General features: G+C 45.3%; 1 protein-coding gene across 1 annotated transcript in view; it reads right to left on the bottom strand.

Moving 5' to 3' along the window:
- Positions 1-12,935, bottom strand: part of sema4c (sema domain, immunoglobulin domain (Ig), transmembrane domain (TM) and short cytoplasmic domain, (semaphorin) 4C) — a gene marked incomplete at its 5' end in the record, with an annotated part of 74,691 nt that overhangs the window by 11,195 nt on the left and 50,561 nt on the right. Inside the window, 4 exons of the mRNA XM_084308121.1 lie at positions 101-314; positions 1,975-2,119; positions 6,829-7,004; positions 7,914-8,065. Coding sequence (XP_084164247.1) covers positions 101-314; positions 1,975-2,119; positions 6,829-7,004; positions 7,914-8,065 — 687 coding nt within the window. The remainder of the gene's footprint in view (positions 1-100; positions 315-1,974; positions 2,120-6,828; positions 7,005-7,913; positions 8,066-12,935) is intronic.

The raw sequence follows: 12,935 nt of genomic DNA, 5'->3' as shown, positions 1-12,935 counted from the left end.
AGATACTCTGACTTTTACTTGAGTATGATTTTGAGACGGTACCCATACTTTCACTTAAGTATAATTTCTGGGTACTTTTTACACCCCTGCCAGTACCTACCTGTGCCAATGAAGAGCATGTTATACGCCCGCTGGTCCAGGGCGCTGACGCGGTCCACCGCCAGCCGGGTGAAGTTGACCCCCTTGGTGAGCAGCAGGGGGCGCGCCAGGGCCTTCTCTTCCATCAGCGGGTGCTTCTTGGCAAAGTTGAGGGTGGCGTCGGGCAGCTGCAGGGAGCTGTTGTAGCCGTTCTCCCGGTGCCAGTTTGTTATGCACTGGAAGAGAGGAAGAGAGGAGGAGGGAGGGAGGAGAGAGGGAGGGAGGGAGGGAGAGAGGGAGGGAGGGAGAGAGAAGGGAGAGAGAAGTGAGAGGAAGAAGGGAGAGAAGGGAGGAGAGAAGGAGGGAGGGAGGGAGAGAGGGAGAGAGAAGTGAGAGAAGGGAGAGATTAAGGGAGAAAGGAGAGAATAAGGGAGAGAAGGGAGAGAATAAGGGAGAAGGGAGAGAATAAGGGAGAAGGGAGAGAATAAGGAGAGAAGGGAGAGAATAAGAGAGAGAAGGGAGAGAAGGGAGATAATAAGGGAGAGAAGGGAGAGAATACGGGAGAGAATAATGGAGAGAATAAGGGAGAGAAGGGAGATAATAAGGGAGAAGGAGAGAAGGGAGAGAATAAGGGAGAAATGGGAGAGATTAAGGGAGATAATGGAGAGTATAAGGGAGAGAATAAGGGAGAGAATAAGGGAGAGATGGGAGAGAATAAGGGAGAGAATGGAGAGAAGGGAGAGAATACGGGAGAGAAGGGCGAGAATAAGGGAGAGAAGGGAGAGAATAAGGGAGAGCAGGGAGAGAATAAGGGAGAGAAGGGAGTCACATTGTGAGTTGCAGTGGGGGACAGGTTGGCATGGCTCGCTGGCTCTGATCCTTCTCTTTTCTCCCTCTGTCATTTCCCTCTTTCTCTACGGCTCTGTCCCTTTCCTCGCAGTCACATCCCCTTCCTCTCTTTTCTTTGTGCCATTTAGGTCAACTCACAGTCCTTTTTGCTCGTCATGCCGGCTTTCCTCCCTGACACCTTTTCCCGCTAGTTCATAGAACCTATTTAATCATCGCTCCTCCTTCCCTGCTCCTCCTTCCCTGCTTCCTCACATCTTCCTTCCTTCATTTGTCCCCCCCCCCCCCCCCCCCCCCACACCCCCTACTTGTTTCAATGCGGTTCAATTTGTTTCAAAGGTTTTTGCGAACGAGTTGATTATCTGGAAATAAGGGCTTGCTTGTTCTTCTTCTGAAAAAGAAAATCTTGAAACAACAATCTGAATTATATCGGGACAAATTTTATGATCTTAACACATAGTAGATTTTTACTTGGCTCAGGAATATTTTTTTTCTTTATAAGACTCAATACAGGATTAAATGACTTGTAGAGATGTTGGTTTGCCCTCTCCCTCCCCCCTTACCCCTCTAACCCCCTATATTTCCATCCTTCTACCAAAAAGGCTGGACATATAGGAAGAGGGAAGACGGGCGGGAAAATATCAAATAAAATATCTTCAAAATGTTGTCATAACTATCCAAATCGTTAGCCTAGCCTACCCTAGTTTTTTGTGTAAATCGTCAAAAAACTTGAAATACGTCATCAGTACAAACCAAAAATATAACAGAAATCCCTTAAAAAAAATTAAATCCACTAAATGATATTCCGAGTTTAAAATATCAATATGTTTTTAAGACCCTAAACATGTAAAAATCTGTTGCTCAATCAAATAAGCCTCCTCTACTTTTACTGCACTCATTTATCCCACATAATCCGAGGTCTGCTTATTTTCCCAGAGCTGGTGACAGAAGTAGCTAGGGAGTTCCACGTCTCGCCCCCCCCCCTCCCCCTCCTCCCCCCCCCCCCCCCCCTCCCCCCCCCCTCCCCCGCTCCCCCACCACAGTTCTCACCGCTCCAGGCCTTGGGCTGGGGATAGCGCCGCTGTATCGTCCCCATCTCTGAGAGGTCTCCCTGTACTCCTTATACGGTCCGTCGAAGACCTTCTTCACCTCTCCTATCTGGTACTGGCACACCGCTGACACGTCCACATCACCCCTGGCACACACACGGCAAAACGAGACGGGGAGTTAGCGATGTGTGGCGGCGGTAAATGCACGGTGGGGAACACTTTCCATTCGGTGCTCCTCATTCTGGCAACTTGCTGTGATGGTGATGCTAGAATTTGAGCTTATTCTTTACGGTTACACTTCTTGTAAATCGCTCAGGATTAAAAACATGTGCCTAAAGATGCTAGGAGAAGTATGTGAAGCTTCTTCAGGTGGCAACAAGCCTTCTGTTGCAGTAGCACGAGGCGAATTGGGTGCCGTCTTATCTACCATTTATATTAATACAATTGTCTCATCCTTAAAGGAACACGGCAACATTATTGGAAATGCGCGCACAGTCTTATTTTTTTTGTATCCACTTTTTCTCCTTATTTTTCTATTTTTCTCCCATCCCAATTTCGCCTCGCCAATTCTCCCTTCAATTGTCCCCTCCCCTGTCTCGAACGTTGATAGACTATGCCTCCCACTGGTCGGCTGTAGTGAGGACAGAAGCCTTGCATCACGTGTCCCCTCCGGTACACGAGGAGGCAGCCGTCGCATCTTTTCACCTGCGCAGCTCGATCTCTCAGTGGCGAGGAGTAACGCGTGGGAGGCTCACGCTGCCCCCGTCACTTCCTGATTCTACTGTACAGGCGCACCAACCGACCTGTAGGAGTCGCTGTCCACAACGCCCGATCCCCACCAACCAGCTTGCCCACCCTCTAACACTGCCAATTGTGTTAGTATGAACGACCAGCCAAGCTGGTAGCAACGCCGAGAGCTGGGCTCGAACCCAGCATCTCCTGCGTTAGTGGCGAGCGCCTTGCCCACTGCGCCACTTAGCCGCCCCTCGCACACAGTCTTCTTCAGAGTCAGACAAGAAGATAGATACCAATTTCCTCTCAGTAGAAAGCTATCCGGCTACAAGCTAGCCTAGCTTAGCACAAATGAATGGAAGTGGATATGGATCAGCTAGCCTATCTTAAAACTCTGGGAGAGGTGTTTTTGGCCAACAGCTAGGCCAGCTGGTCCGTATCCGCCTGACTTCTGTCTGACTCTGGAGAAGACGGTAAGCGCATTTCCCATAATGTTGGCGTTCTCCTTTATTAAGTGGCTGTCAAGTTCATCTGTATTCGGATCACACTATTATTGTATTGCTTACTAATCTTAAACTGGTACTTAATACAAATAAAACTAAATGCATGCTGTTCTCTAGAGCCAGAGATATTATCTACAATAATTTGCATATATCCACTGTGAATGGGTATGACTAGGGATGCTCGATATTGGCTTTTTTACCGATACCGATATACCGATATTGTCCAACTTTTAATTTCCAATATCAACCGATATCACGTTTTAATGCCGATATCGGCCGATAATATCGGACATCATTTCTATAGAAATGTAAACATTTTTTTTTTTTTTTTTTTATAACCGATACCGATATTTTCCGATATCACATTTTTATGCTGATATCGGCCGATAATATCGGTAGGCCGATAATATCGGACATCCCTAGGTATGACTGTTGAGAATTACAGAATATAAATATCTTGGCGTCTGGCTTTATGAGAAATGTACATTCAAATACAATATACAAAATCTTGTTGGTAAACCTTTAAAAAAATCTTCTTGTACAGGAACAGAAACCAGCTTCCCAATGATGTCTTGGATTATGGGATGTCATTTATAGACATGATGCTGCTTGCACTCTTAAACCCTCAGACTCAGTATATCGTCCCTCAGATTTATTACTGGTGACAGAATATTGATGAATTTAATAGAATTGTACAGCTAATATAATTCCTGGTCAGGACGCCACAAAGACATGTAAGGACTGACAAATGTTCCCAGTTCATTGACTTATTGCTATTTGCTGGAACATTCAAAATGACATTTTTTTTTAAAATGTATCAGTAGTCATTCCGTTGTTGGATATACAAAAAAAAAGCGAAATCTAGCTTTGAATTAATTCTCCCAGAGCGCTGCCAATTTTGGAGGGTCCGAAAAACAACGGAGGACAGGAAAAGAAAAGGTCACATCAAGTTCCTTCAAATAAGTTGATTTGTCTTGTCAGGGGAGTGTATTTAGAGGCGCTATACTGTTCTATCAACAGGGGTCAAGACAGAGGTCATCGCTGATGTCTTCTGATGTTTAAAAGTGAATCTGTTCAGTCTGACTATGGGTTCAATTGCGCGTCACCATTTACATAATGCACAATTATCTTCATCAAAGGCAGATGGCTTTAAGTAATCCCTGAGGGGAAAGGAATCTGCTTTTACTCCCAGACCAGGGCCCTCATTTATCAACTTGACGTATGCACAGATATGTGCGTAACCCGTGCGTACGATCATTTCTAAGCAAAGTGTGGGATTTATCAATTTGAACTTGTGCTTGACTTTGTGCGTATATTTAAGCACAGGTCGGACCATGCGTAGTTGGCGCCCGGTGGTAGAATATTTTTACAACGCGGAAATAAGCACTGACTGCGCTCCGCGTAACTCAACTCGTTATTATTTTGCGCATATATTGCAGAAATACGGGAACGTTTTGATTATATTTAAAAGGCTTTGCCATTGTTAAACGTAATAAGTGGAACCCTGAAGCTGTAAGCAGAATACAAGTCATATGACATTTACATTTACATTTACATTTAGTCATTTAGCTGACGCTTTTATCCAAAGCGACTTACAAGTTCTGTACGACAAGACAGCAAGAAGGGTACAACTCTATCAGCTGAGTAACAATGTTCATCAAGTGTTGCGTGTTACAGTGTAGGTTAGTTTATTAGGACAAGTGCTTGACAGTAAGGTTAGTCAGGGTTAGATTTTTTTAATGAACACCCACGATATAAACGCATTGCAACGAGAACAGACAGAGGTTATTTGTTGAGTGTATGTGTATACAAAACTCTTGCAATAAATGTGTCTTAAATGAATGAAAAGCATACATGCTCTGGACACAGAGCATATATCGTGTGGGTGATATCATTCAAGATTCAAGATTCAAGATTCAAGAGTTTTAATTGTCACGGCATACAGGTATACAATGAAATGCGGCTGGTCTTGCCCGCGACGATGTGCAATACAGTGGTACAACATATAATAGAATCCAATAAAAATAGTGGTACAACATATTAATAGAATCCAATAAAACAGTGCAATAAACAGGTACATGGTGTGCCATCTCGGTATCTGTACATGACTTGTATTCTGTGTCAAAGCCTAAATCAAAACGTCCCCGTATTTCTGCAATCTATGCGCAAAATAATAACGAGTTGAGTTCTAACAAAGAACGTATTACATGCTGGTAGGCTGATAGAGTAAACTATGATATGAATATGAATATGATATGATATAAAGGTATACTGGTCCGTCCGCGAGGATATCGAGGACTCGAGTTGGGGGACCCTGATGTAAACAAGACAAAAGTCTTTCTCTGGTCTGCATCCCCTTAACAATTGTGTGTATTGAGCCGTACTGTATTGTACCCATTCTGCAATCTGTTAAATAAAGTTTTCATTCATTCATTCAGCCATTAAATGCAATTTGAGAATATAGGCTAAAGCGACGGCCTATAGCCTATACATATTATTTAATGTTTTCATAAGCGTAAAGATACAACAGCTAGATTAATGATCAAGTTAGTTTACTGTATGCAGGCTTCGCAGGGCTGTGTGTTATTATATGCGCAAGTTACTGTTGCATAATGTAGGCTATGGGCTGGCTGCTATTATATGTACTTCATATAGGCTGCCTAATACCAACAACAAAATAGATTGTATCATATGCCTCTACACACATTATATTATACACATCATATTATATCTTGGTTCGGCAGCGCCTCTGTGAACAATCTCTCAGAGTTTGCTCCATCAGTAATCAGTAATGTGAACGGGATTCCACTTGGTCAATGTACAGATAATCTGCGATGCGCATTTTGGCTGATAATGTGCCGGTGGCCGGAGTCTCATTCATATTCACTTAAATGCAGATCATAGTTATCCACTGAAGCCATATGACTCTGACCAGAACGGGCTCATGACGAGCGCACATAATAGGCATTAGAGCGCAGAGTTGTCTGTGAACTTGGCAACTTCATTGGATTTATTTATTCTCTAAAGATATCTATAATCATACGATAAAATATTGTTTAAAATAAAACGCTAAATACTATTATTCTGTGTGTCATGTTTCCAAATAAGATTGTTCACAACGGGAAATGCTGTATACGTTCAATTTGTTGGTTGGATCTCGGTGATCAATCTCGCTCTCAGTGAAGTCTCTCAGAGTTCGCTCGGGTTAGTCCACTTTTCCACATTTCATGGGGGTGTTCCATTACCGTATATGGTTAATCGGGGCGGTACCTGGTATGCAAATACTTAAAACAGTGCATGAGCTCAAACGTAGGATCAAAGTCATATTTATCAAGACAGGTGTGCGTAGGACCTGTGTACGCACGTGTGATAAGTCCCGTTTTTTTTGTGCGTGCACACATTCTAAATTCTGTGCTTACATATGAAAATAGAATACTTTCTGAGAAAAATTGATAAATGAGGGCCGGAACTTGCTGGGTTTAAAAGTAAGAAGCTTCAATTCAAAGTCCCTTTTAGTGCGATATGAGAACTTACTAAAAAGGCCATTGCACCGAGACAGAGTAAGTCCCTCAGAAAAAAAACTCCCTCTGCTTATACTACCCACGGGAAACGTGACTCACCACTGGGCATGGAAGATGCCAAAGAAAGTGGTTGTGCGCCAGTCCTGGCCTGGCAAGGTGAAGACGGCCCGCAGGCTGTTAAAGGTGACGTGGCGTTCAGGTAGGGAGCACACCAGACGGGCCTTCTGGAAGGTGGTCCACTTCTTCTGCAGCGTCCTGGTGCCGCCCAGATCGCCCTGGCAGAAGAGAGGGGAGAGCTGGGTTATAATAATAATAATAATAATAATAATAATAATAATAATAATAATAATAATAATAATAATAATAATAATAATAATAATATAATAATAAACTTTATTTGTATAGCACTTTTCATACAGAAGTTGCAGTTCAAAGTGCTTCACAGCAGTAAAAAATACAGGCATAAGCGAGCATAAAAAAGATAGAGAGGCAGCAAGGTGAGGTAAATCACAGTGTTTCCACATTAGGATCTAGCATCCCAATAGGCCTCTCTGTTTACGGTTTCATTCAGTAATACAAATAATGAAATAGAATAGACAGAGGAAAAAAGTGTGATAAAATAATTCAATAAAAATATACAATAACAGTTACAACAGAGCATCGCTCATAACACTTAAGCTGGGTTATGTATCGTCAAGTCATCGGGGTTCAGTCATTCACATGATCTGCTCCAGCAGCTGAAATAATCTAAGCTGCTCTCTTTGATACTGATTGAGCATTGGTAGGTCACGCAAATTTGCAGGTCAAAATTGATAATTTGTATTATTGATTTTGTTTGCTTTGTTACTTAGGTGGAAAATAGGGTCGTCTGTCACTGACGACTAATAATCACAGCTTTTCAATGACCAATACAATCGTCCATTTATATTATATTATATTATACCCTGTAAATCTGCAAAACCTCCCCTTTAGATGACATTTTAATTAAAGGTCAATAAATATTTATGAAAACTGTTGTGATGTAAATGTTTCCATTAACCCATACAAGCCCATACAATATGAGAAGGAGTAATTGCATGTGATTGGATGAATCGGAACTAGAGCCCTAGTTGAGCCACTGTGAGTTAGGGCCACCCTGGCCACTGTGAGTTAGGGCCACCCTGGCCACTGTGAGTTAGGGTTACCTTGCAGACGCGGGCCACCCTGGCCACTGTGAGTTCCGTGTCACAGTCCAGCTCGACGGCCCTCTCGCTGAAGAAGAAGTAGATCTTGTCGTCGTCTCCCTCCTTGCTGCCGCTGCTCTCCCTCACGAGCGCCGAGCCCACGAAGTCAGGCTCTGTAAGCACACACACACACACACACACACGCACACGCACACGCACACACACACGCACACACGCACACACACACGCACACGCACACACACACGCACACGCACACGCACGCGCGCACACACACACACACACACACACACACACGCACACATGTTATTATTTTTGTGGTCATCCCATTAATTTACCACTACATACTAAGCCTTAACCCGTACCCTAACCTTAATCTAACTGTAGTTCTAACCCTAAACCTGACCCTTAACCTTACCAAGCATGTAATTTATGACCAATCTAGCTACAGGGAACCCCCCCCCATTCTCACTGCTGCTTGCTACCTTGCTATAATAATTATGCTTCAACACGAGCAATGTAGCCATTATCCTTATGCAGTTAGCAAGTGGCAGAGTTGTAGACCAAGGATAGCTGGAGATGTATACAATCTCGCATCAATTGCGACGTTCAAGTTATGTCTTGTGAAGGTTGTACATTTTGACCTTTGATTATAGCGCCACCGTCTGGCCGACTAGTGTGATGTTTGTTGTGAGGCAAACCACACTTTTTGAAATCTTTGGGACGAACAACATGCCGACTTATACTAGCTGCTTAGTTGCAGCGGAAAATGGACAAAAAAATACCTTACAATACTTTGATGCAATAAAGAATATACCAACAGATATCAGAAGAAGAGAGAAGAGAGAGCAACAACATAACTGACATTCAGGTTGATAGCGATACAGCACAATACCTCAGACGAAGAACCATATAAGTCTGTTTTGAGTTTTCAGAGGAACACCGTTTTCAAACTTTATTCTCTAAAGATGGTAAGTTAGTGTTGTGTGCACTCACAGTTAAAGACAGTCTAGAGTTGAGTAGTTTCTTGTGATATGTCGCATCCACACGCCAAGTGATTTAGGCTGCGGTTAGACTTTCGTTTCATTTTCATTTTCATTTTGAGTTTCCCCGCAACGTAGCGAGGCGAGTCACACTTTCGTTTTGTCACCTGGAGCACAGTGATGTAGTACACTGCCAAAGCAGTAGGTGGCAGTAGGTGGCGAACATGAAGGCAATTTTCAACCAATCAGAACTTGAATGTGCCAATACACTTCCTGCAAAGAAAATGTCAACAAGGCGGGCGCCACCATCTTTGCTTATTTACCCAATGCAGCACTTCTTTTTCAGCAAAGTGTAATAAAAGTGCAATAAACAAAACGGATACATTCACTGTGTGTTCTGCTCTCTCATTTGTTGATGAAACAAAACTAACATCAACACAAGTGACCACCAAGAGCGGATAGTTTAGTCTCAAAAAAGATCGGTGACTTTGTTTGCTACATTGTTAGCTGCATGCTAACGTGAATGGAAGATGCCATTATAACAGTATAGCATTGTGGCTAGAAGCTAACGTTAGCTCACGCTAGTTAGCCAGCACCAAACTGATGATATCGGGAGCTATCAGTAGCTAGATAACATTAGAGACAACACCGTGTGTATTAAACAAAGGTGAATAGATGACTGGGCCATTTGTTTAATGCTTGTTAAGTTGAAAGAGGAGCTCTGAGCTAACAGGGTCTGATAGCTAACGTTAGCCAGCTGCTCATGCAATCGGTAATGCTAGCAGAATGAATGGATGTAAACTTTATTTAACATATTGCATAATGGGTACAATACAATACGGCTCAATACAAACAATTGTTAAGGGAATGCAGACTGTTGTAGCTTGGACTGGGGTCCTTATAACAATAACTTGACAACACATGGTAGCTGCAGCTATTTGGGACAGCTCTGCTGTCACCGGAAGGGCACGCAGATGGTATCTACTGCGCATGGGCGTTTTCGCAACAACGGCTCCGTGCAGACTACACAACATGTTGTCGCGAGTTTTGGCGCTACTCCAAAACGGAAAACACAATTTAGCGTTTTCAGTAGGGCCACAACGTATCCGGCAAAAAACGCATTTCTGTGTAAAAGGGACAGCAAACGTATTCAAAAACGTATAAAAACGAGCACAAAAACAGTGTGTGTAACAAGGGCCTTAGATGAACCCTTTCACTGCAACACGACAAAGGGTTAACCCTTTCACTGCGACAATACAGAAGGTTAACCCTTTCACTACCAACCGCCTGTAGCGTGGTAGTGACAGGGTTAACCTTCTGTAGTGTGGTAGTGAAAGGGTTAACTTCATAGCTGCAAATACATGGCTGTCCAAACTATTTCCTTATATGGTTCTTTGGTGCATGACAGACAACTCATACACAACATGCAGAGCCCACTTCAAGCAATGCTTATCCACACACGCGGACACACACACACACACAGACACACACACACACACACACAGACACACACAGACACAGACACACACACACACACACAAACACACACGCACACGCACACAGAACAAACTTACATCTCCTCACTTTACCAGCCCTCTTCCCTCCTTCCTACACAACTCCCATTCTCTCACCCCCACACATCTCTCTCCAACACTTTCCATTATCCCCCTCTCATCTCCCCGCCTTTCATCCCTCTGTCCTGCCTATTACCTGCTCTCTCCATCCACCCCTCATCTCGTCTCTCTTTCTATTAACAGACCATATCCTCACGTATTTTCACCCTTTATCACTCATATTTCTGACGAGACTCGTCTTTATTTCACACCTTTCTTTTCCCTCCCAATTGTTCCATTTCTCTCTCTTTCTTTCTCTCTCTCTCTCTCACGCGCGCTATTCTCCCTCTCTCCTCTTCCCACACCTGGTAATGATATCCTTTTCTCTCTTCTCTCTCTGTCTCTCGGCATGTGCCTCATTTTCTACACTCATTGCTCTCGTTCTTTTTGTCCTCTCTCACACATTTTCCCTCCATTTTCCACCTGTACAGTTTTTCTTGTTCTCTTCTCACGTCTCCGTCCTCTCGTGGCTTTTTCTCATTTGTCCCTTTGCTTTGTCAATGCCCGCCCGCCCTCCCCTCCTCCATCCCTCCATCCCTCTTCTTTCACCACTAGACCAGGTGTGCATTTGTTTAATCTTCATGCTAATCATTTACTGTTTATTCTCATCCCCCATGTTGGCTGGTCTGTTCACACTGATCCAAACATCCAAACAAAACACAGCATACAAAAACCCAGTACTTGAGTATAATACACAGACCCCTTTAACGCATTTACATTTTATATTCAGCTGATGCTTTTATCCAAAGCGACGTACAGTAGTTCTCTCTCTCTCTCTTTCTCTCGCTCTCTCTCTCTCCCTCTCTCGCTCTTTGAGCCAGGCTGGTGAGTTCTCACAAAGTAAGGGTTCTCGCTCTCCCACTCCCCAATAACTCCTCCACCCCCCCCCCCCCTCTGCTTCTCGCTCTCCCACTCCCCAATAACTCCCCCCCCCTCTGCTTCTCGCTCTCCCACTCCCCAATAACTCCCCCCCCCCTCTGCTTCTCGCTCTCCCACTCCCCAATAACTCCTCCACCCCCCCCCTCTGCTTCTCGCTCTCCCACTCCCCAATAACTCCTCCATCCCCCCTCTGCTTCTCGCTCTCCCACTCCCCAATAACTCCTCCACCCCCCCCCCTCTGCTTCTCGCTCTCCCACTCCCCAATAACTCCCCCCCCCCCCTCTGCTTCTCGCTCTCCCACTCCCCAATAACTCCTCCCACCCCCCCCTCTGCTTCTCGCTCTCCCACTCCCCAATAACTCCTCCACCCCCCCTCTGCTTCTCGCTCTCCCACTCCACAATAACTCCTCCACCCCCCCCTCTGCTTCTCGCTCTCCCACTCCCCAATAACTCCCCCCCCCCCTCTGCTTCTCGCTCTCCCACTCCCCAATAACTCCTCCACCCCCCCTCTGCTTCCCGCTCTCCCGCTCCCCAATAACTCCTCCACCCCCCCTCTGCTTCTCGCTCTCCCACTCCCCAATAACTCCTCCACCCCCCCCTCCCTCTGCTTCCCGCTCTCCCACTCCCCAATAACTCCTCCACCCCCCCCTCCCTCTGCTTCCCGCTCTCCCACTCCCCAATGACTCCTCCACCCCCCCCTCCCTCTGCTTCTCGCTCTCCCACTCCCCAATAACTCCTCCACCCCCCCCCCCCTCTGCTTCCCGCTCTCCCACTCCCCAATAACTCCTCCACCCCCCCCTCCCTCTGCTTCCCGCTCTCCCGCTCCCCAGTAACTCCTCCACCCCCCCCTCCCTCTGCTTCCCGCTCTCCTACTAATGGATGCAGGGAGGTATTCACTGATCTTAGTGCAGTAGTGCTAATGTGTTTCACTCTCTCACACTATATAGCACTGAGTTAATTTCTCTCTTCCACCATCATCCCAACCTCCGTCCCTCTCCTCATCCATCCCCTCATCCATCCTCCCACCTTCCATCCCTCTCCTCCTCCACCCTCTCCCCCCTCTCTCCTCCTCCCTCTCTCACACTGTTGAACCAGATGGGGATGTATTCACTCATCCATCCTTTCTGACTGTCTCCATTCATCCCTCCCCCCTCCCTCCCTCCCAGCCCTCTTATCCAGTCCTCTTCTCCTACTCACAGTTGAGACATTTCTCTATCCTATCCCTCCCTCTCCTCTCCCTGTATCTCCCCCTGTCTCTCACTGCGTTGATGGAGGTGGGTGGCGGGTGGCTCACGGCAAAATGTCTCTGTCCATCTCTCTCCCTCTCCCTCCCTCCTTTTCTCCTCCATCCTCCCCCCTCACTCTGTTGAGCCAAATAGGCAGGTATTCACTGTCACTCATTTTTTTAATAGTACTTCTATTCTATATTCTATCTATTCTACTCTATCTATCCACCCCCTCTCTCCCTCCCCCCCCTCTCTCTCTCTCTCTCTCTCTCTCTCTCTCTCTCTCTCTCTCTCTCTCTCTCTATATATATATATCCCCCCATCC

Source organism: Notolepis coatsorum, assembly GCF_963971535.1.
Source record: "Notolepis coatsorum genome assembly, chromosome: 2".
NCBI lineage: Eukaryota > Metazoa > Chordata > Actinopteri > Aulopiformes > Paralepididae > Notolepis > Notolepis coatsorum.
The sequence above is the reverse complement of the archived record's forward strand: the minus strand, read 5'-3'. Positions and strand labels throughout refer to the sequence as shown.